Raw genomic sequence first — 25,947 nt, forward strand, 5'->3', positions numbered from 1 at the left:
TGGCGCTGTGACAGCTATTTAGAAGGGGATTGTGACGCACACGATCGGATTTTGGCACAATCACGATGGCTTTCATGTGACAGAAATCAGGGGGGCGTGCTGTCGGACAACGGATTTGGACTGAGCGCGGGATTTAACTTTAAAATTGTGTCGCAAGACAATGCACTTACATGCATCGGGAAGAAGGTGAACTCCGGTGGACCTGAGCGGGGAAGCGACACATGCAGGAAACGGGAGCAAGATCTAAGTTAATCATGGCACAATGCATTCCAGTCGGACACTCCGGATCAGGGAACATGCCAGGGACTGTTAAGTAAATGTGCCCCAATGTCAGAGTTTCAGTGTTAGAGGAGATATTACAGTTACTTTTCAAGCAACTATGAATCTGCAGTTCTTCAAATTGACTTCTTCATGGACAACATAGAATATTTCCTGTAAACAATGTGACGTATGAAAATTGTTACAAAGGGTAACAAAGAAGTTGAATATGAAACTTATGAGAATTTCTTGTGTTCTTTAAAGAAAGTAATCACAGAGTAAGGATATTTTATTTTAGCAGGCCTTTCATGTACTCATGTCCCCGTGCCAAGGTAGTTTGAGCACCTGGATGTACAGTTATGTCACGATGATGGTATGGATTCACCACTGGGCTCCGGCTGTAATGAAGAGTTCATTAATAATACCTCTTATAACGCCTTAACCCCATAAATTCCATGGTTAGTGTGGACCAAGACATTTAAGGAACACAGAATAATCATGGCACCAGGAGCTTCTCAAAAGCCTTTAAATTATGGGGGAAATGATAACACCCCCCTCCTTCCCCAGCACGGCCGGAGGACAAAACTACACCAGGTCTGACAGGTAAAAATTTGTGAACATTCAGTGGTAACAAAAGTTTACATACACTGAGATCAGTAATCTTTGTGTATGTAAACTTTTGTTACCACTGAATGTTCAAAAATTTTTACTCGTCAGACCTGGTGTAGTTTTGTCCTCTGGCCTTTTGGAAATTTGGAACAGCTCAACAGCCTGGAAGTGTGTTTGGGGTCATTGTACTGTTGAAAAATAAATGATGGTCCAAATAAACGCAAACCGGATGAAAAAGAAGCTGCTGAATGATTGTGTGGTTACCATGCTGGTTCAGTATACCTTCCCCCAACATTGTCACCAGCAAAGCCGCACCCCCCACCACCACCATCACACTTTCTCCTCCTTGCTTCACGGTGGGAACTAGGTACGTAGAGTTCATTCGTTCACCGTTTCAGCATCGCACAAAGACACGGTTGGTTTCAAAGATCTCACATTAGGACTCATCAGACTAAAGCACAAATTTCCACTGGTCTAATGTCCATTCCTTGTTTTCTTTAGCCCAAACAAGTCTCTTCTGCTTGTTGCCTGCCCTTAGCAGTGGTTTCCTAGCGGCTATGTTACCATGAAGGCTGCTGCACACAGTCTCCTCTTACCAGATGTTGTAGAGATGTGTCTGCTGTTAGACCTCTGAGTGGCAGTGACCTGATCTGAGCTGCTGTTAACCTGCGATTTCTGAGGTTGTGACTCGGATGAACTTATCCTCTGTAGCAGAGGCGACTCTTATCCTCCGCAGAAGAAGCGACTCTGTCCCCCCGCAGCAGAGGTGACTCTTGGTCTTGCTTTCCTGGAGCGGTCCTCATGTGAGCCAGTTTCTTTGTAGTGCTTGACAGTTTTTGCAACTGCACTTGGGGACACTTTCAAAGCTTTCCCAATTTTTCGGACTGACTGACCTTAATTTCTTAAAAGTAATGATGGCCACTCGTTTTTCTTTACTTAGCTGCCTTAGCTGTGTATCCACCTGACTTCTGCACCACACAACTGGCGGCCCCAACCCCATTAATAAGGCAAGAAATCCAACTAATTACCCCTGACAGGGCACCTGTGAAACCTTTACAGGTGACTACCTCTTGAAGCTCATCAAGAGAAGCCAAGAATGTGCAAAGCAGTAATCAAAGCAAAAGGAAGAACCTAGAATATAAGACATATTTTCAGTAGTTTCACACTTTTTTGTTAAATATATAATTCCACATGTGTCAATTCATAGTTTTGTTTGTTTGTTAATTCATAGTTTTTCAGTGTGAATCTACAATTTTTATAGTCATGAAAATACAGAAAACTCTTTGAATGAGGTGTGTCCAATATATATATATATATATATATATATATATATATATATATGTGTATATATTGAGTTTTATATGAGTTGCAGATTTTAAAATTACAATTCAGATGTAAGAAAATGACTAATAGATTCAATTTTCTGCCAGAATAAAGAATGAAATGGAAGTTATATTGGTTGGGCTGAAGATATAATTATTTCTAATCTCCAAAAAGATGATTTCAGTTCTATTTTCAGGTACTGCTTGAAATGACCCTCTGTGTATCCGAGGCAGAAGTAGGTGATGTGAACATGCAAAAGGCTATGGCTATGAGGCCATAAGTAGAGGATATCTTGTTATTTAAAGGATATTCCCACAAATACAAGATTCTTAAATATACTCAGGATAACAAAATAACACATTCCCTAATTCACTGTTATTAACAAAAATACAGCATTTCACAGATATAATTTTGTCCTGTCTCTATCAATCCTGGTGTATACAATTTTGGTTGGATCCGACCATGAATATTTTGACCATCTTATGGTCGGGCAGGGCAGATTCCTCTCATGTATAGCTTCTCCTCTCTGCACACTGCAGTTCTCTCTGCATCCTACCCCTCCTCCCTGAATTTCAAGACAAACTCAGACACTTCCAGCCAGCAAGCTGCAGAAACTTACTCTACAAACTGCAGATAAGATCTTTATAGCAGGGGAAGGAGGTATAGCAAAGCCATGTGTGTTACAGCTGGGATATAGCAGAGCTGGAGTGGTCATTGTGTTTTATATCCAGCTCATGGATCTCATCAATGATCTGTCTCATATCTCTTTTTCTATGTGTCAGATACTAGTGAATGTTTAAAGCTAAATAAAAGTGTAGATAAACCCTGTACGCTGATAATCTAAACACATTAACAGCACAGAGGGATCATGAAGTGATAGGAGCAAAAAAAGCAATAAAATTGAGTAAAAATGTAAATTAAGGGGTTAAAAATTAGCTTTATTGTGTAAACAAAACTAGGAGGTTAAAATGTGAGAACTTTCTTTTATGGGCAAAATAATGTAATGTAAAGTCTATAATAATAATGTAATGTAATGTGCTGCACCGTACCGCTCTCATTGGGCGCCGTGCGCCCATTGCCATCTATGGGGGATGTATAGCGGCTGTATATATATGTCCCCCATTCTTCCAATTTCGGACCAGACCTTCCTGGGAGTCATGGGACTCACTTTATTCAATGACCTCCTTGGACATGACACATAACTTCCATTTTCCAGGATACTTCACTTCCTGTGTTGTCCCTTGGTCTATGGAGGTCTGTCTGATGAGAGTCAAAACTGGAAGTACTGGAGCAACATGGGAACCAGGAGTGGCGGGGCAGTAAAGGTGTGCCTTTTTTATAACAACAGCCCCCTTGTTGTTTACCATATTGATGAAAGACCCCTTTAACCCCTTAATGACCGCCCTATCGGGTTTTTACGGCGGTCATTAAGGGTACTTCTTCTGATGCGACGCCTTTCTACGGCGGCGCATCAGAAGAAGTTTTCGGGACACCGGGTCTCGCTGGTGCCGGTGTCGGGCTGTGATATCACAGCCCAGACCCGGCACTAACACCCAGGATCGGAAAAACTCCGATCCCGGGTGTTTAACCCCTTGCACGCCGCGGTCAAGCATGACCGCGGCGTGCAAGTGTGTCCCCCGTGGATCGGACCCCCCCGGTGTGCTTACCGGGGGATCCGATCCCTCCTGCCGCTGCCCCGGGTTCCGACGAGTGACCCGGAGCTGTCGGCTCCTCTTCTCACCGGGTCCTGCCTCATATGTTCGCATTACCAAAAAAAATAAAAATTTATAGGTCGTACAATGTGACAATACAAATCTGCTGTGAATGGCGCCTCCATTCATTCTATACTCGGCCGTGCGCCCGTACAGCAGTTTACCACCACATATGTGGTATCAGTATACTCGGGAGGGATTGGGCATCAAGCGTTGCAGTGCGTTTCATCATTTAATTTATTCTGAAAATGTCAGTTTTGGCCTAAATAAATGTATTTCCAAAAAAATTCTAGTTTCTAAATCGCAGGTCCATATTTTTTAACCCATGTGAAACACTTAAAGGGTTAATAGACTTAATAGAAGTTGTTTTACATACGTTGAGGGGTGAAGTTTCTATAGTGGGGTAATTTATGGGGTTTTACTATTATTTAGGCCTTTCAAAGTCACTTGAAAGCTGAGTTTTCCCTCAAAATGTGAGTTTTGGCAATTTTCATGAAAATAAAAATCGCACCTAGTTCTAAGTTCTGCGCCTCATAACATCCTAGAAAAATGACCGGAAGCATAAAATATCATCCCAACATAAAGCAGATATTCTGTAAATGTTAATTATCAAACTTTTTGGGTAGTTTTACTTCCTGTCTGGAAACCAGAACATTTCAAACTTGGAAAATGAAGAATTTTTACAAACTTTTGCCAAATTTTCACTTTTTTTCAGAACGAAACGCAAAACTTATCACTTAAATTTTATAACTAACATGAAGTACAATGTGTCACGAGAAAACATTCTCAAAATCACCGGGATATGTTAAAGCGTTCCGAAGTTATAACCAATTATCGTGAGACATGTCAGATTTGAAAAATCGAGTCTGGTCATTGAGCTGAAAACTAGTGTCGGTGATAAGGGGTTAACTCATAACCTTTTTGATGACATATCCGTGTGAATAATAGTAACTACCATCAAGATGACAGTAAGGCTGCATTCACACTGACATATGCCTGCACGGCTATGGCCAGGCATATGTCCGCCGCGATGGAGAGGAGGAAGGGTGACCCCCCCCCCTCCCCTCTCCATAGCAATGCAATACGGCCCGTAACACAGACAAAGCTAGGGCGTGTCCTATTGTTTCCCCGTGTACGGAGCGGTACGGTACCATTTGGAGAGTCCAAATCTCAAGTTGTGTGCCCATTGTATGTTTTGGGTCTTCTCAAATCCGTGCCATAAATCACCACTAGAAGAGATGGAGCTTTGCTTTAAGTAGAGGAACAACACATTGTATAAATTCCTACTAATACAATAATGATTAGTGTTTGCTTTACGGTAACCATAATTTTGATATTGTTGTATGTTAGTTATGAAACGTTGAATCAGATAATTTACAATCAACCCTCATTTACAGAGTGCGCTAATGAGATAAAACTGATGGAATTAGGAATGATGTGATCAGAAAAACATTTCTATCCATTTGGCTCCACCTCCTGTTCACATTGTGCAATGACATCCCCAAAGTGAATCCACTGGATCCCTCATCACGTGAAAAACTATTCTTTTGAAACTGCAAAATTACACAATTTGAAATAAAAAATTGACATGTAACAGTGATTTTACATTGCATTCCTCTTCCTTGAATTCTGTCAAATTGCAATAATAATAATAATAATAATAATTGCAATAACAATCTTTCATCACCTTTCTACTTTCTCTCCTTTGTTTTGAAGTAAATGGCATACGGGTTGGTTATAGATGTAGTGGGGGTGGTGTTCTGGAAAAAAAAAAACTTTAAACCCAGTCTATCTGGAATAGGCAAAAGACATTTTATCCCCCCCCAAAAAAACCCTTAATTTGGGACCTGTGAAGCAATCCACGCCTGCAGTAAATGATTTTTAGCTCCTATAGGAGTTAATGTGTGCCTCTTAGTATCCACCCAACACTCTGAACTTCTAAATGAAACAAACATGAGCTGGGGGCAATGTCGGACTTGGCTACCTGGGACCTACTAAGGGTGATGATCAGAAGTCTCACCCCCCACAGGTCTATTCAAGTCAGTGTAGGATGACTGATCGATAAAATCCTTATAATAGTCTTCGTGATTCAACTCATAGCAATTACCCTTAAGCCTCATGCACAGGACTGCTTGCTCACCCAGGACGTAGCAAATAGCTGGGTGCCCAAGAGGGAGGAGTAGGCGCTCCTCACCCCTCCTCTCTCCATAAGAGTCCGGCAGCCACGGACGCTAATCCGGCAAAAGTTATGACATGTCCTTTCTTTTGTGCTCAGATTATGGTCACAATGACGGTCGTATTCATGGGGCCTTAGGGTAAGTTCATACAACGTCCTATATTCAGAGCACCATCTGCCTCAGAAAAATGGTATATCTCTCTACTCTCCCGGATCTGGTGGGACAGTGCCAGATGTTGGAGAGTCTGCCCCTCCGTTCAGGGCAGTGGGAGGTATGTCCCAGGCTGCAACTCGGATGCGGAGTTGAATACAGTGGTGATGCCATCAGCTCCTGCATCACCATTGAGTATCTGCTGCCACTGCGTGCGGCAGAGGCCAACAGGCGGGATATAATGGCAGCAGCATAGCCATAGCAGAGGCGGACGTAGGACTACCGTGGGGGAACGTAGAAGGAAGTATTTGTTATATATACAAATATATATATACCTATCAGAATCTGAGAAATAGTGGTGTAAACTTATAGTGATATATTTTGTATTATGTATTTCAAGCCGACTATTTTTTTCTTATTTTTCCCCTTTTTTTATAGATAATTCACGTTGGAGAAGTGGTCATCGCAAAACCACCATAAGGATCAGATGTTATGGATTATGAATTTCTCGTAATCTTGGGAATTTATTTCCTTTTCAAAATTAGGGGGACTGTAATTGAAATTTATTATAGGTGCAAAATGTTCCTTATATAGGACAGTGAAAGGAGTAGAAAACTGACCTGATTTGGGCACCTGCTGCACTTATGCCCAGAAAGGGTTGCCCTGGAGTCGGTGACATGCCTTACATGTGGCCACCTTATATGGGAGGTTACTGTTTAGGCATTTAGATATTATATATATATATATATATATATATATATACACAAAAAAAATGAGGGGACACAATGGTAAGAGAAGTTGTCTACATTTGTATCTATACTGTTTGGTTCTGCTCTTTCTCCTGTAGTGAGCAGTGTACTTCAGACAGATAAGGAGGTTAATGATTAACTTTTTCCATACCTATTTCCTTTGATGTATCAGTTCCCTAATAATAATTATAGATTATCCGGGACTGTGTATAAGGAGTTAAGCCAGTAGACAGTTTATCAGGTTCCTTTTTCTCCCAGCTGTTAGTGGATACAGGACAGAAAGCTGACTTACACAAGGAAGAAAGGCAGAGGAAAAAGAAGGACACAGGATCATTTGTATGTAACTATATTACAAAGCTTACTTTTATCTGCACTATTGAGTCATGCAAATAAAGCAGATGGAATGTTTGACTTTGAATATTCCCTTTTTCTGCAGTAACTATGATAATCTCTGCAGTAACTGGTTTCTCTACATTATTTGTTGTGATGACGTAGTTTACTAGCTAAAGGTTATAGAACCCATTCACTAAACTTACAACAGAGTGTCAAAAGATCTGTACCCACGAAAAAAAAAACCTCTTTCAGGGCCTGGACTGTTTTCACATTCCAGGTCCGAAGATTTTTGAAAAGTTTTGCAACTATTAATTTTTTTTAAACTAAAGGGCGTAAGTGTCATTTCTACAATGATAATGTGGGTCATTCCTGATCTCCAGGGCAAGGGTTTCATCATTGGTAAATGGAAGCTTGGTTATACTTCTAGGTGTTTTTTTTAATCTGCCTTGTAGTTTGGTGGAGTGCTACCAGTATTTGGAAGTTCAAATTTAGTTTTCATGTCTTACAAATGTAGAATGTTGAAAAAGCTAAAAAATAAGGTATGCTTTTCACTATAGTAGATAGTGTTAAAAATGTATTGCACAGATCATTACAGGCAAGTGGATTACTGAAATATCTGAATTATGTTTTTATCTTTAAAGGGAACCTGTCACCATGCAAATCACTTATAAATCACCAAATGTACCTTATAATGTTTTCTGCACATGTCTTTATAAAGGGCCAACGCTTCTTTTATCCAGAAAAATAAAGTTATATTCACGGATAGCTAACAGTCAGGAGGGTGGGGTTTGTGGAACAGCAGTCAAGCAGCCGGCCACCTTCAAGGCCATCTTGTCAGGTAACTCCGCCCTCCTTACCGCCGTGCAGCTGCTATTAGCCCTGCCTCTCCGACGCCTCCCCGTCCTCCCGCTGTGTTTTTTTCACATCAGTTGCAGCCCCTGTGATCTCCCCTCCAGCCCTGCGCATACTAGGAGGGAAACCCGAACTCTGCGCATGCACGGTTGACTAGCATGTATGCGGTGCTGAAAAGGGCCAAAAGTGGCGCATGCGCAGTGTGTGTTTCTTCCTCCGGGTAAGCGCAGGGCCTGAAGGGGAGCTCACATGTGCTGCGAATGTACGTGATTTGAAAAAAAGACTGTGGGAGGACGGGGAGGTGACAGAGAGCCAGGAGACAGGGCTGATAGCAGCTCCACAGGTGCAGGGGTTACCTGATGAGGTGGCCTTGAGGGAGGCTGCCTGCTTTTCCCCCAAACCAATACCCGCTTCCCCCCTTCCCCCACCTGACTGGTAGCTGCCCGTGAATATAACATTTTTTTTTATATAAAAGAAGCGTTCTCCCCTTATAAAGACAAGTGCAGAAACCATTGAACAGCCTATTTAAGGTACATTTGGTGGTTTATAAGCGATTCACAAGGTGACAGGTTCCTTTTAAATAAATACTTATTATTTTGCATAGATTATAAAGTATACATAATAGAAGTATATTCATCCATATGGGATGCCATAAGAAGGGGACATGCTGTGAGATAGACAAAACATCATGCACATGTGGTGAAAAGTCGCTGGTATCAGCTGTTACCCTGTGGTACCCTCAGGGCAGACCTCTACAGGGTAACAACTCATACCGACTCTTTACCAGGTGTGCTTGCCAATTTTTAGGGGGTGGGGGAAATTGGCACTTTAAAGGAAACAGCGAATGTTATCTTACCAGGCATACAACCAGATCCAAGCAAGTCAGAGGGGGGCATGTTCTCCTATCCTTGCTCATTTCTACTCCTTCCCCATCCCTTCTCACCATTCAGCAATTCATGTCATGTGACCAGAGTGATGTCATCTACAGTCCTGTACCCAATAACATTAGCAAAATGTATCCGTTGTATGTCTCTGATCACATGAAATCACAGCAGCACAAAATGGCACAAAAATAAAAACATTTCGGATACCTTCATAAAAAGGAGTTGCCAAAATGTACTCGATAAACTATAGGCCTATAACTATGGCGCACTTTTATAAATAGCAATTAGTGTCTAAGGCCGCGGTCACACGTACCGCTAGGTGTCCGTTCATAACACAACGCTAGCGCACAGGGGGCAGTCCTCGGGCTGACGCCTAGCGGTGCGTGTGACCGCGGCCTAAGACATACACAGTGCTGATCACTTGACACAGACAGGAATGTTACAGCTGCCCGCGTCCTTTGTGCATTCCAGGCGCCACTGTCATCCGAGGTAGTTCTCCTCTTTGACCCAGGTGGCGCCACCGTTGCTTATGCATAGAGAAGAGCAAGGAAGCGGCACGAAGCATTAAAATTTTTTTTTCCAGTGGCTACCTATGTACTGGGGGGCATGTGCTGCGGCTACCTATCTACAAGGGGCCAAGTGCATGGTGGATGGCTCTCACGAATTATATTTTAAAATATGTGGCATTCATGGCTTTCACAGCCAAAAAAGGTTCCTCACCCCTGGTTTAGAAGCTAGAATAAACCATCCAATAAAGTGATACCGATGGAAATGATTATAAGGTTAATCCAGTCTTCTTTATAAAGATTATTTTCAGTGCCTTTTCGAAGTGCAACAATAATTTTTTTTCCTTTTAATATACAATGCATTATGGGTAGTGTCAGACTGGAAAGACGGGGAAAATAAAACATATAAAACTTTTAAAAAACATAAGTAAAATTTGCAGACACGGAAACCAAAATATACATGTTTTTAAGGACATGGTTTCAAATATAAAACCAAACCACTTGTAGCAATGACAAGAATACAACATCCGGTTCACAAAAAAACTGCAATCAGCTACACATATTCTGCAAGGTTATGGCGCTACATACATGGAAAAAAAACATAGCAGTAACCTTATAATACATGAGCTTATTCCTGAGGTACACTGTGGGGCGTGGATGCAGTTTTAGGAAATTACTGTAAAAATTGCTACAATATATATATATATATATATTGTACGTGTCACGAATTATGTTACGGCATGTAAAATGTGTGAAAAAAAGCTATTCAACGCTATAATAACACAATATATACACATAAGTTTTAGGTTGTTTTTTTTTTTTCTTCATTTTTCTTTTTACTTAAAAAAAAATATATATATATATTGGCTGATTTGTGACAAACTAGAGCTCTATTTTAAGGAATGTCAGAGTAGCTTTCATGAGGTTGTTCTACTCATATACAGGTTTCTAAAGGCTTCCAGCTCCTCCGTCAGGTGCTTGATCCGCATTTCCAGCATGGCGTTGTGACTCTCCAGACATCGGATATACGCTTTCCTCCTGAGTCGACACGCCTTCGCCGCTTCCCTGCGAGCGGGGAGACGCAAAAACAAAATACCAAAAAAAAAAACATGGTGCATGCAATTAATTATATAAAATACATTATCTTACAAAGAAATAAAATATTCTCAATCGCAATTTACACTCCTGATTTGTCGCAAACCTAAGGGAATAGGGCTTCTTCTCCCAGACCCATCAATGTCCACCATAGAGTCCGAAACGCAACCGTTCAGGCCAACACTTTTAACCAAGTCCAAAGCCGAAAAAAAAAAAAAAGTTATTCCGCTTTATGACAATACAGATCTTTGAGGGCCTTGAGTTCCTCAATCAGAGTCTTGTTTTGGTTCTCGAGTACGGCCACCCGATTTTCAAGACATTTCACGTATTCTTTCTTCTTTTTACGACACTCCCGAGCGGCTTCCCTATGACCAACATAAGATACATAACTATGGCAACAATCACAACGTGATATGAGAAGCGTTCTCCGCCCTCGAAGCGGCCGTGGAATTCCATGTAAACACAACGATGCATCAAGGACGCGTGAGCAAGGAGCATGATGGGAGCACAACAACGCAGGAACGGAGAAGGAAAGCATAGAGATCATGGCCATGATGAAGGAATGTAGATTTGCAGCCCACAAGAAGCACAAGGGATCGCAACGGATGTAAGCAAACTGCATGCAGAGCGGAGAGAAGCGACAATACGAGTATGAAAGAAGGAGGCGTCACAGAGGAGGTGAAAAAAAACAGCAAAAAATCCAAAAAAACAATATAGAGGCCATTCTGATGGGACAAAGCATTGATGGGACAAGGGTTGGATATTTACTAACTGGATTGTCACTCGGCACAAAAGAGACAGTGTCACCCATTAATGTGCTATAGTTAAGCTTGTAACCCCAAAATGACACATCACATCATAGATGCCGCATCACAATGATTAAATTAGTAACAGGATTACAAAGCCATGGGTTTCCAAAATCTGACCCTAGATTAACTGGTTGCGGTGTACTCTGTACTGCACATGCGCCGCATCCATAGGCACCAGCCCCAAGGAGGCTCATCAAGAGCGCTGAATTGGGCAATGAAGACCATAGGATTGGTGTGGGCCAGGGTTTAGCGAGGGGAGTTTGAGCACCTAACAGATCCTGGTCTACCAACTTGGGTCAGTGAAGTTACTGGACAGAGACACAAAACATTGGATTACCTGGCACCGGCGGAGGATTAAGACCATGGTGCCTAGGCATTAAAATTGTGGGCCCCCATATATCAAATATGCTCCTGCACAGCCTTTGAATCTGCACCAAGGAGTGGCTCTAGTAACACTTCCAGGAGACTCTCTGGTTCATTAGCATAATTGTAAAAGTTGATTTTAGAAGGAAGGAGGCCATGGATAACAAATATAAGAAGATTACCACAGTCACGGTGCCCGGATCTCTGAGCAAGTGCCCCTGGTTTATCATGATGGATTTTGATTTCCTATAAGGACCTTAAGGTCATTTCCAAGGTCCTGGAAGGGCTGCTGTATAAATATAAGTCATGAGTTGACACAGACTTGGTGGTTGGTTTAGCTGGCCATGGATCTAGACGGCTGCCAAAATCGCCCATATTGTTATCCGCTACTGAATGGAAGGGTAGTTATCAGACTTTAATACCACTAGTGCTAACACTTTAAATTGTACCGGGGGCATGTAATTTACCTCTTAGTAATTCCGGGGTGTTAGGGATTAATAAGATTGGTGCACAATGCACCAGTCCAAATAAAATTTTCCCCTGTGATATTGGTTTATGGAAACAACAGATGCTTGCAGAAAAATTAAAGACAATACCGACATATACAGAAACAAGGCATAGGAGCATCTGTATTCAGTGCAGGCATTCATGCAAGAAGTAAACTCCAAAGGGAGGGAATGAATGGGTTATGTAGTTTGGCAGGAACGGCTAGACTCCGATAGTTACCATCTCCCACCATCACAATAAGCAGAGGCATGCAAGCCATGCAAAGGAGATGCAGCTACAATAGCAGACAAACTTAAAAGAGGTTGTACCAAGTTTATTTGGACAGGGTATGACAAGCTGATTGATAAGGGTTCGCACTGATCATTAGAATAAACACGGACCCCAGTAAAATCCAGAGCACAGTGTTCAGCCATCTCCAGTACTCACATGAATAGTGAATGGAAGATACCCGAGCGCTGTGCTTGCCAATTTCTAACACTCTTAGGCCCCTTTGACACAAGTGTTGTGGGGACGTAATTTGCAGCCAGATATACAATTTGCGGTACAGCACACATCACACACTTGTCTCTTTTCTTATAAGTGTGACCGGGCACCAGGCGTCCCATGGAGAGGCGAGCAGCACCCATCTCTCCGCCTCTCCACGCCCGGACCCCCATTCTCTGGTTCATTTCTGTGATCGGTGGTGATCCTAGCAGTTTTTATCAGATTGTTTTCCCCTAACACTGTGGATACAGGAGAACATGCATACATGGTACAACCCCTTTAAATGAAGAAAAGGCACATTTAAAAGAGCAACTCCAGCCATACACTGGAAGGTAATGTATTGGCGTGTGTCATGAAACTACATACCCCAAAATTACTTCTATGTGAATAAGCCACAGCCGGAATGTGAACTGGCCAGTCCTGGTAACTTTGGGGACATGTAGGGCGCCATGACACTTACCATAGTCTAGCTGCCACGTGTTTCTTTAGTGTCCACAACCCTTGGGCATATACACGTAATAATTACCTGTTCTTCATTAGACGCATCTCCCTCTTCCGCGTTGCTTCTTCCGCCATCTGCTGAGGGATGTGCAAGGTTGTGGATGAAGCTGCCACAACTATTCCCTGAGGTAACCCGGAGCCCGGGGTGTGTATCTGGTGCGCTGGCATCTCTCCGGTGGCAGCTGCAATAAAGTGAAAAAATTCTCATGAAATTTTTTTTTAGGGAACTGTAGAGTCGCCCCCTCCTGGAGTCACCTTCATACACATTGCTATTTCATGGGTACCAGACATAGGTCTATCTAAAAGTTTGTAGAGCCACTTATTACAAAGCCGTGTTATACAACCCCTTCCCCCGCAAACCTGATGAGGTCATGTGCCACTTACAGTCACTAACACAATGCAGCAGTAACAATGCTCAGACGTCAGAGTCAGCAGTGAATGGGTGACATCACCCGTCAACAATCTAATAGTACAAACAGGGAGGAGATCGGCTCTGGTTACAGGTACTACTCAGGTAATCAGACCTGTGTGTCCATCACATGACAGAATGCGGAGATCTTACAAACTGTAATACTCTTTAATCAATATTCAGACTTTACTACTTGTCACAATAACATAATGAAACGGGTTACAAGACGGGTGGCACCCTGGTAGAGGGTTATATGGTACAGGATTAGTCCAACCCTCTGAAACTTTTAATCACTGGCTACAGAGATGACCTCAGTGTCATGTACATGTATGTGATTAAATGCCAGTGCTAGGGGTCAGTAAGGTGACTGTTACTCAGCTGCTGTTTTACACGATTGGTCAAAAATTTTAACTAGTGGAAGGAAAGAAAATTTGATAAATCTGTATATAGCTCTTATTAACATACATATTGACGCACGGTCTGTGTAGCTGACCTGGTGATCATGAGTGCACTTTGCGGGCTGCAGACAGGCTAACGCGTCCGCCTGATATCGGCCGGTGAGTATCCCTTACACTGTCAATGCCGTTAGAAAGTGACTACCCTTTAAGTACCACTGTGGGCAGCCGAATCGGTCGTCTCGGACACGACCGAGTCCAAGAAGCTTGCCACAAGTATAGAAACAGCTAGGTCACTCCCAAAATAAATGATTGTGAGGCCTGAGGGCGCATTCACACGATGTGTTGGGTCGCGTTGTGCGTCGCGTTTTTGACGCATTCCACTGGCTTCAGCCTTGATTACATGCTAAGGTTACATTGCGTTTCCACTGAATCTGCTACAATGCAATGTAACCTCAGTATGTGAAATGCATAAAAAACGCAAAACACAACGCAACACAACGCGACACAACGCATCGTGGGAAAGCGCCCTTAGTCAGTGGCCAGATGGGTCAAGGTTTTGATTTTATTTTACTCTTATGACCCACATAACACAACAGCTTTCTGTAAAGAAGTGAAGTTGTTCTGTCTAACCCAGGAATAATGGCGGCGCCAAGAGGTAATCAACTCTTTAGTTGTCACTAATAGATGTACGTGGGGGCCCCTTCTGGGTCCTAGAAGAGTGGGCACACTCCCAAAAATAGGTGTGACAGGCCTAAACGTGTGTGGTCAAAATAAATAGGGGGACTTTCCCCATCCAAAAACTTTGCCATTCTCCCAATACATCCTCCTAAATATTTGGCGTCATGAATATCCATATATAAAATGTATCAGCAGATACAATACAATAAAGCAATATTGATCCCTGAGGAAATTTTTTAAAGGGGTTGTTCCATAATAAACAATTATCTCCCACAGGGTAACAGATCAGGTACAGCATGTACTGCAGGGACCCCCAGAAGTCCCCTGGAGTGTGGCAAAGTGAGTGGAGCATAAGTGTGCACTCCACTCACTTCTATGTTATTTAAAGGATGCTGTCCCCAGTGTCCCATGATTTGGGGTCACCCCTTTAAGGAGGAGAACACACAGTAACTTTCCCCAGACACATCTTGATATCTCTTCTTCACTGCAAGTAATGAAAGTAAATGCAGATTTGTTGCGCCCTGATGGTCACAAACATACACTTAGTAGATATATACATACACTAGCTGCACATCTATGACGTAGTTTCCAGGCTCCCCGTCCTCCAGTACTTACCCCACATGTTGCCGGTCTAGCAGCGGTAGGTGTACCTGTCAGGCTGGCTGTGTGTGGCGGTGGTGAGGGCAGGGAGCAGCATGATGATGATGATGAGGATGATGGGGCTCCCTGTGCTGCTGACGTCAATGTGCATCTTGTTTAGAGTGTAACATTTCCATTTCCCCGGCTGTAACCAGATTCCAGGAAATCTCATGACGTCAACACTGACGTCAGAGGAGGCGGGGCAGAGCGGCGGCTGACAGTCAGCCCAGGCTCCCCCTCCCCCACCCCCACTCTGTACTGGGAGACCCTCAGTGTCTCCCGGCACAGCATGCTGGGAGTTGTAGTCCTCCTGCTAGGTCGAAGTGACCGCTTACTTCCTCTGTGCTGCTGTGGCGGGTCCCGAGTCCGGGACGTGCTTTGTTATATCAGTGACACACACGCACACACATATACATACATACAGATCCTTCTTACCGTAGTCGTCTCTGGTGACTGCCATGTCCTCTCCCCGCTGCTGTGTCCGGGCTGGCAGTGCTGACACCGCCTATTAAATGTGTGCGGCTGCTGACATCATCGTGACGTCATTGCCCTTGCACAGTCATTCTCGGGCATAATACATTGCAGGGTGGCGGGGCTGATGTCATACCTCCTGATATGTGTCATCACACACCGCAGGGAGACCACCGCACAGCTGCTGCCCCACCTCTGTATAATAATGTCTACCACCATCTAATAGCGTATCACAAGTCATATCATGTGCAGTCACATGTCCAACATCTGCTTTAGGACTAGATTTAACTAGACTGAACAACTGGGCTGGGTGCGGGACTCCATGCATCATAATGATACAAGGAGTCCCTGCAGAACTACAGCGCAGACCTGTAATCATGATTAGAGTGTGGAGCTTTTCCCAGCAGCTCCTTGCATCATATATCACTGTGATGATATGGAGTCCCGTCCCTGCACATAGTCTAGCATCACATATGACATCACATATAAACTACTGTGATCAGTGCTTCTGTGCTTCCATCAAGTAAAATATTTCTTCACCATGCCATAAGGCGTTTCAGATAAGTAACTTTCTTTGGCCTTACAAGTAGATTTCGGTCAGGTGATCTGCTGTGACATCACACATGGTGATCGGTCAGGTGACCTGCTGTGACATCACACATGGTGATCTGCGATGACATCACAAGGGGTTTTTAGTCAGGTGATCTACTGTGACATATTGGGGCTCATTTACTAAGGGTTGCGCAGCTCACTTTCGTCAGACTTTGCACCGTTTTCAGGGGTTTCACGGCTGTGACAATAATAATAATAATTCTTTATATATATAGCACCTACAGATTACGCAGCGCTGCACAAAGCTTGTCAAATAGGTCCCTGACCCCAATGGGGCTCACAATCTAAACAACTCCAAGTATGTTTTGGAGTGTGGGAGGAAACAGGAGGACCCCGCAAATGGAGAGAACATACAAACTCTATTTAACAGAGGTTTGCGCTGGGATTGTGTCTCACGTGATCGGATTATGGCACAGCTGTGCTGCTTCCATGCAACATAAATCGAGGGGCTGCCGTCGGACGATCCGACTCATTTGGACTGAGCGCTGGATTTAACTTTCAAATTGTGTCGCAAGACAATGCACTTACATGCCCAGGAAGAAGAAGGTGAACTCCAGGGACCTGAGCGGGGAAACGACACATGCAGGATATCGGGCGCACAATCTTAGTGAATCATGGCACAGCGCATTAACGGCGGACAATGCACTACAGCGGACCGGTAAGTAAATGTGCCCCAATAAGTGGTTTTCAGTCAGGTGATCTGTGACATCACAAGTGGTTTTCAGTCAGGTGATCTGTGACATCACAAGTGGTTTTCAGTCAGGTGATCTGTGACATCACAAGTGGTTTTCAGTCAGGTGATCTGTGACATCACAAGTGGTTTTCAGTCAGGTGATCTGTGACATCACAAGTGGTTTTCAGTCAGGTGATCTACTGTGACATTATAAGTCGATTTCAGTCAGTTGTTCTGCTGTGACATCACAAACTGGTAAGTCACAGTGGATTTCAGTCCGATGATCTACTGTAAAATCATACATGGTTTTAGTCAAATAACCATCTCTGGCCTTACAGGGGGGTTTCAGTAAAGTTCGCTGTGGTGACATCACAAGTGGTTTTCAGACTCTTTTATGATATAATAATTGGGTCTCAGTCAGGTGATCTGCAACATCACAAGTGGTTTTCAGTCATGTGACCTGCTATGACATCACAGGTGGTATACAGTGTTGTGATTTCCTTTGAAATCATAAGTTCTTCGGTCAGATGATTTCCTGTGACATCATACGTGGTTTCAGTAAATAAAATTTTCTTTCATGACAAAGAAGTTTAAGTCACCTAAACTGTGGTGACATCAAATCTGTTTCTTCGGCAGGTGAACTACACCAATATCACACACATGTTCCCAACAAGCAGTCCATTGTGGCATCATAATTGTGCTTCTGTTGGGTATTGTACTATGACATACCAAAACGTTTTTTTTTTATGTCCGGGAAGTAATTATAGTGAGATGAGTAACAGTGGGGCAGATTTATCAAGCTGTCTAAGCTTAAGAATGTGCTTAGTTGCCCATGGCACCCAATTACAGCTCCCCTTTAAAATATTCATGAGCCCTGGTAAAATAAAAGCTGAGCTGTAATTGGTTGGCATGAGGAACTAAGCACATTCTTAGGCCGCATTCACACTGTCGTTACCCACCGTACCGCAGCACGGCGGGCACACGGCGGCGCCGGGGAGAGGATGTGAGCGCGGGCTACAGAACGGCACGGTGCCTCACGTGTGCGGCACCATACCGCTCCCGTACAGCGCCACAAGGCCATTGAAGTGTATGGGGGACTTATATACGGCAAATGTACGTCGGCCATATATACGTCCCCCATACGTTCGTGTTAATGTAGCCTTAAACTTAGACAACTTTATAAATCTCCCACAGTGTCTTTGTGCTTCAATTAGATAAGCTGTGGTGACGTCTCAAATGTAAAAGGTACTGCAACATCACAATCAGGTGTACTATGACGTCAAAAGTGGGTTATTATCAGGTACACTACTGTGACATCACAAGGGGGTCTCACACTACTGTGACATCACAAGGGGGTTATTATCACGTACACTACTGTGACATCACAAGGTGGTCTCACACTACTGTGACATCACAAGGTGGTCTTACACTACTGTGACATCACAAGGTGGTCTTACACTACTGAGACATCACAAGGTGGTCTTACACTACTGTGACATTACATGGTGGTCTTGCACTACTACTGTGACATCACAAGGTGGTCTTACACTACTGTGACGTCACAAGGTGGTCTTACACTACTGTGACGTCACAAGGTGGTCTTACACTACTGTGACATTACACGGTGGTCTTGCACTACTGTGACATTACACGGTGGTCTTGCACTACTGTGACGTCACAAGGTGGTCTTACACTACTGTGACATCACAATGTGGTTTTACACTACTATGACATCACAAGGTGGTCTCACACTACTGTGACATCACAAGAGGGTCTCACACTACTGTGACATCACAGGGGGGTTATTATCAGGTACACTACTGTGACATCAGAAGGTGGTCTTACACTACTGTGACATCACATGGTGGTCTTACACTACTGTGACATCACAAGGTGGTCTTACACTACTGAGACATCACAAGGTGGTTTTACACTACTATGACATCACAAGGTGGTCTCACACTACTGAGACATCACAAGGTGGTCTCACACTACTGAGACATCACAAGGTGGCCTTACACTACTGTGACATCACAAGGTGGTCTTACACTACTGTGACATTACACGGTGGTCTTGCACTACTGTGACATTACACGGTGGTCTTGCACTACTGTGACATCACAAGGTGGTTTTACACTACTGAGACATCACAAGGTGGTCTTACACTACTGTGACATTACACGGTGGTCTTACACTACTGTGACATCACAAGGTGGTCTTACACAACTGAGACCTCACACGGTGGTCTCACACTACTGAGACATCACAAGGTGGTTTTACAGTACTATGACATCACAAGGTGGTTTTACAGTACTATGACATCACAAGGTGGTCTCATACTACTGAGACATCACAAGGTGGTCTCATACTACTGAGACATCACAAGGTGGTCTTACACTACTGAGACATCACACGGTGGTCTCACACTACTGAGAGATCACAAGGTGGTCTCACACTACTGAGACATCACAAGGTGGTCTTACACTACTGAGACATCACAAGGTGGTCTTAAACTACTGTGACATCACAAGGTGGTCTTACACTACTGAGACATCACAAGGTGGTCTTAAACTACTGTGACATCACAAGGTGGTCTTACACTACTGAGACATCACACGGTGGTCTTACACTACTGAGACATCACACGGTGGTCTCACACTACTGAGACATCACAAGGTAGTTTTACACTACTATGACATCACAAGGTGGTCTCACACTACTGAGACATAACAAGTGAGTTGGAGTCCACCTATTACATCACAAAGTGTTTTCTGTTAAGCTCACTGCTGTAAGTTATTGTGACATCACAAGTTTCATCAGAGTGCTGTGACATCACAACTATATACCCACTAGGCCGCTTTGACATCACAACTATATACCCACTAGGCCGCTTTGACATCACAACTATATACCCACTAGGCCGCTTTGACATCACAACTATATACCCACTAGGCCGCTGTGACATCACAACTATATACCCACTAGACCGCTGTGACATCACAACTATATACCCACTAGGCCGCTGTGACATCACAAGGTTTTTTTTGACAGTCACATTACAAATACTCTATGTAACATCTACTCCAAATCCAGGAGCCCATACACTGCCCCTGCACTGGGAGTGGGGACACTTTCCGGTTGGCGCCTGCTTGTTATACGCCATGTGCGACAGGACTTATGTAATGATTAACTACACACACTACACATAGCGCTGTTTGTTTTACATATGTAGAGATGAAGAATTAGCACATGACCTCTGACTACAAGATCTTTATCTACTGACGCTCATGCTCTATATCTTCAGATGTCAGAAAATACTGAGACATTGGGAGACGTTTCTAAGTGTATCTTCTTGATGTGAAATCTATAGCAGTCTGTGCCAATAAGTGAGGACCCTTGGTCAGGATCTTATATTTATGTTATGTCCCTGTATATTTACGTTGAGCTTATTTTCACATTTACTTAGAATTAGCAATATATCAGTTCGGGCCTGTTTGTGCCCCAAAGATCTGGAGGTAATCACAAGAAATAAAAGTAAACTGTGGCAGGTTCACCTAAAGCCCTATTAACTAAATGTCATCCTTCTTTTATCAAAAAATTGTTTCCATCACATTCCCATAAAATCAACTTTATGTTATGCTATCTGGCATCAGAGTCCTAAGATATGTCCTGCTCAGTCAGCCCCTCCCATCTACTCCTCCCCATGCCGTATGCTTTCTCACCAATTAGCACTTCCTGTCATGTGACCAAGATGACCTAATCTAAGGTTTTTTACACAATAACATTTGCACAGTGTACCCCATGTATGTATTTGATCACATGAAATCACAGCAGGCTCCACTGACTTCTACTCCTCCCCATCTTCCAGGGTTGCATGCTGTGATTTCATGTGATCAGATACATACATGGGGTAGACATTAATGTTACTGGGTAAAGAACCTTAGATGACATCACTCTGGGCACATGACACAAAATGCTCAATGTAACAGAAAGTTACAAAAAGGCATTGTGTACAAAATTTGACACAGCTTTTTCTACTTCTAATAATAAGTAAACATAGCAGCAATAGTCTGTAGTTAAAGTACATATTCCATACAGTAGCATGTTCTAACAGTGAGACCTGTCAATCAGAAACAAGGAGGCAGGGCAAAGAAAATAAAATATAACATGATATTATAATATTAATATCATTGGAGTTGCATAGAAGTTTACAAACTAGATATTTGGAGGTTTCCGGTAACGCTATCACTCTAACTCTGGGGCGTTTGATCGAGCACTAGGAGCTGCTTACTTTAAGGAGACCCCCCCCAATACTAACAGGCACGATCTAAGATGCTGGAGATGTTGATGTGACCTTTATTCTGAAAGTGGCCTCTAGCCCTTTCTCCGAATGGATGCCAGGAGCCAATGCTGGAGCCATTGAGGACCCCTTAGATAGGTAGGATTTGGGATTTTTTCTTTTTCTCAGGAGATCCTGGTCCCTCAGCAGTCTGGAAGATGCATGTAGCCAACTGTGTATATAAAGAGTAAAGGTACATTACCTGGCACAAGGACTCCATTGTGTGGTATAAAAAATGGCGCGCCAACTCCCGCAAGACCTACACAAGGCACCATGGCACCAGACTCAGGAGCTCCGGGATAAGACATGGGACCAGCCGGCAATCCCTGAATTCCATTTGGTCCTGGGTTGCAAGAGACAAAAAGAACAGGGGTGTCCCCAACATTAATCCAGAATTCAGATATTATGTGACCTGAGTGCTGTTACTTTTTATGCCTCTCTCTACATTTTGAGCCTTGACAGGACAGGTTGAATTTCATTCCTTCAGCGCTGCCACAACCATTAATAGAGCAGTTATTTTGGCCGCCTGCCAGAGCGGTGACCACTAAGAGATATCCATAAAATATGTCGTCATCCCTCAAGGCCTGAAATAGTCCTGCCGTAATGTACTCGCGAGGCACCCAGCAGGTCTTCTCACGCCCTCTACATACTGACATGACAGCGAGTGTGACTCAAGCGATGGTAACCAGCAGCAGATGACGAGCAAAGTACCATAAATACCTTACCTCATACTCCGGTGATGTCACAGCTCAGCAATACGATTATAAGCTAAATTACTAACTACAGATCTCCAGCAATAATTATAGGTCCAGGCAAGTGGAGTGATGAATTTAAAGTGACACCATCACCAGGTTTTACCCAATTAAACTACTAGCCCCCACTGGTAGGTTATGAAATGTCCTTTCCAAAATCCCCACTTTTATGTGAAATCTCTGTTTACCTATAAAAATTATCCTGTAGAGTCACTTTTAGAGTCACTTCAGACCCCTCTATGTTTGGTCCAGGCAGTTTCTAGGTAATTTGTTTGATAATTTGTAACCCCAACACAATGCAGCCTTCCCCCTAGTACATAGGTAGCCCCAGCACAATGCAGCCTTCCTCCCAATATATAAGTAGCCCTAGCACAATGCAGCCTTCCCCCTGGTATATAGGTAGCCCCTGCACAGTGCAGCCTTCCCCATGGTATATAGGTAGCCCCAGCACAATGCAGCCTTCCCCCTGGTACATAGGTAGCCCCAGCACAATGCAGCCTTCCTCCCAATATATAAGTAGCCCTAGCAGAATGCAGCCTTACCCCTGGTATATAGGTAGCCCCTGCACAGTGCAGCCTTCCCCATGGTATATAGGTAGCCCCAGCACAATGCAGCCTTCCCCCTGGTATATAGGTAGCCCCAGCACAATGCAGCCTTCATCCCAGTATATAAGTAGCCCTGGCACAATGCAGCCTTCCCCCTGGTATATAGGTAGCCCCTGCACAGTGCAGCCTTCCCCATGGTATATAGGTAGCCCCAGCACAATGCAGCCTCCCCCCTGATATATAGGTAGCCCCAGCACAATGCAGCTACCCCTCCATTATACAGGTAGCCCCAGCACAATGCAGCCTTCATCCCAGTATATAAGTAGCCCTGGCACAATGCAGCCTTCCCCCTGGTATATAGGTAACCCCAGCAAAATGCAGCTTCCCCTCCAGTATATAGGTAACCCCAGCACACTGCAGCTACCCCTCGAGTATATAGGTAGACCCAGAAAAATACAGCCACCCCCATAGTATATAATAACCCCAAGCACTATGCAGCCCCCCAGTATTGTGTAGCCCCAGCACAATGCAGCCCCCCCAGCATATAGGTAGCCCCAGCACAATGCAGCCACCCAGTATATAGGTAAACCCAGCACACTGCAGCCTCCCCCAGCATATAGGTAGCTTCAACACACTGCAGCCAACCCACAGTGTATAGGTAGCCCTAGCACGATGAAGCCCCCCAGTATATAGGTAGCCCCAGGACAATTCAGATACCCCCCCCCAGTATATAGGTAACCCCAGCACAAAGCAGCCCCTGAATATATAGGTAGCCCGGCACAATGCAAACACCCCCCAAGTAGCGCCGTTAGGTGAGTACTTTTTTTTTTTAGTTGGGAAAGTGGGCGGCTACCCTTTGTTTTTGACACCTGGTGGAAGAAACAGGCCTGGTTCTATAGTATTTAGATGGTTTTTGGTGTCATAAATTTTGGTGTCTTCTTTCAGCAAATAATTTATATTGTTTGTGTAATGAAAATTTATACAATATACTTTCTGCTTCAGTTCCTCACTAATTTCTATATCTGCTTGCTGACAGTCTATAGAAAGCTTCACTGATTACTTCCCGTGGATAAACACCGGTACATTTGAGTAACCAGAGCTGAGTGATGTAATGAGCCATTCACCTGTGTGACATCCCATGACCAGGGATATAATGAGCTGTGCACCTGTGTGACATCACGTGACCAGGAATATAACAAGCCGTGCACCTGTGTGACATCACATGATCAGGGACCGGTTTATATCCACAGAAAGTATACAGAGAAGCTTCCTGCTGAATGACAGCAAGCAGAGATCTAGAAAACAAAAATTAAAGGGGTTATCCGGGACCATAAAAATTCTCCAGATGCTCCCAGTATTCATAGTTCATGATCCTAAAGAACATGCCTTACCTTGATTCAAACTTTGAATCCTCCCTGCATATGGGGTCACACATCGGCCTGCAAATGTTTACAATCTCAGCTTCCTGTATAGAGGTTTTTGTGCTGCAGAAACTACATTCCCCACAGTGCATTGTACTGTAAACACAGCAGGGAATGTATCCACCCAGTCCAGCCTACACGGTGCTGGCAACCCCGCCCACTACACCTTCCAGGCTCTGCTGCATCCCGCCCACTACACCTTCCTGTTTCCTGCCTAGTGCACAGATAATGAAAACATTATAAAACCTATATAAATGTGTTATCCCCGTGATCGTACTGACCAAAAGAATAAAGTAGATATGTCATTTGGGGCGTAAAGTGAAAGCTGTAAAATGCAAGCACACAAGGAAACGGCTCAAATGCAGTTTTTTACCGTTCTCACTACATTTAGAATTTTTTTTCCCGCTTCCCAGTACACGGCATGGAATATTCAATACCCTCACTGTGAAGTGCAATTGGTTACGCAAAACAAGTCCCCACACTGCTCTTTACATGGAAAAATAAAAAAATTATAGATTTTTGAAGATGGGGATTAAAAAATGGTAATGCAAAAATGCAAAAGGGCCTCAGCGTTAAGGGGTTAGAACGCCCTCCCTAGCCCGGCTTTGAGATTTTATTTAAAGGGGTTGTCCAGGACTAAACTTTCCCTAACTATTCTACATCTACCTGCAATCTAACTAACTTTCTAATATACTTACCTCGTCAGAAGTGTCTTCTTTCGCCGGCTCCGGAGTTGGTCACGTGACGCTGCATCTTCTCCTATCTCCACTTCCGCTGACGTCACGACCACATCGCTCACAACTCCTGCGGGACGGATAGGCGGGGTTTTGGCCCTCTTCAGAATCTGGGGGCCGGCGGTGTTGAGTCTTCATGACGCACGCGCAGTCGGGGCGACACTTCGCTCCGTCTACTGCGCATGCCTGCCTTCCCAGCATAAACTCCGCAGGTCCTGGACGCAAAAGTCACTGTGCATGCCGGCACATTCGCACACACTGCAATCTACAGCAGGTGTCAGTGTGCATGCATTTATCTTTGTGAACTCATGTGTTCACATATGTCGTGGGGGAATGGTCACAAATAAGCTTCCTCTGTGCCGACACATATGTGTGTGTGTGGGGGGGGGGGGGGGGGGTGTATGTTTGCCACATATGAGGTCCTCATATGTGACCATCCTCTCCACTACATATGTGACCACCCACAGCTTAAGACAAATGTAATGACCCCCTATTATGGCAAATGAGCTTGTGGGATGGCCACAGTTGTTGCAGGGAGGAGGTCACATATGGTCACTTGATCTTAAGACACCCCCCACAACATATGTGAGCATCCCCCAATCACATACACACCACAACAACCAGCTTTTATTTATTTGAAATAAGGTCAAAAAAATTTGTCTCCAAGCCCAGCCTTTTGCTCAATTCCTACATTCTGGCTTCTCCAACCCTTTAAATGCGTTTTTTTGAGTGTTAAATAAAATCTCAAAGCCGGGCTAGGGAGGGCGTTCTAACCCCTTAACGCTGAGGCCCTTTTGCATTTTTGCATTACCATTTTTTAATCCCCATCTTCAAAAATCTATAATTTTTTTATTTTTCCATGTAAAGAGCAGTGTGGGGACTTGTTTTGCGTAACCAATTGCACTTCACAGTGAGGGTATTGAATATTCCATGCCGTGTACTGGGAAGCGGGAAAAAAAATTCTA

At 43.8% G+C, this 25,947-nt stretch overlaps 1 protein-coding gene across 4 annotated transcripts in view; it reads right to left on the reverse strand.

Moving 5' to 3' along the window:
- Positions 1-10,337: 10,337 nt before the first annotated feature.
- CREM (cAMP responsive element modulator) overlaps positions 10,338-25,947 on the reverse strand; it is a 37,231-nt gene continuing 21,621 nt past the window's right edge. Inside the window, exons 7-9 of one of the 4 annotated variants that reach the window (XM_072154015.1) lie at positions 21,733-21,873; positions 13,337-13,493; positions 10,338-10,618 (exon numbers count right to left, since the gene is read on the reverse strand). In XM_072154015.1, the coding sequence (XP_072010116.1) occupies positions 10,471-10,618; positions 13,337-13,493; positions 21,733-21,873 (446 nt within the window). In that variant the 3' untranslated portion in view covers positions 10,338-10,470. The other 3 variants (XM_072154016.1, XM_072154018.1, XM_072154019.1) reach the window with 3 other exon arrangements.

The sequence above is a fragment of the Engystomops pustulosus genome, chromosome 5 (assembly GCF_040894005.1).
Source record: "Engystomops pustulosus chromosome 5, aEngPut4.maternal, whole genome shotgun sequence".
NCBI lineage: Eukaryota > Metazoa > Chordata > Amphibia > Anura > Leptodactylidae > Engystomops > Engystomops pustulosus.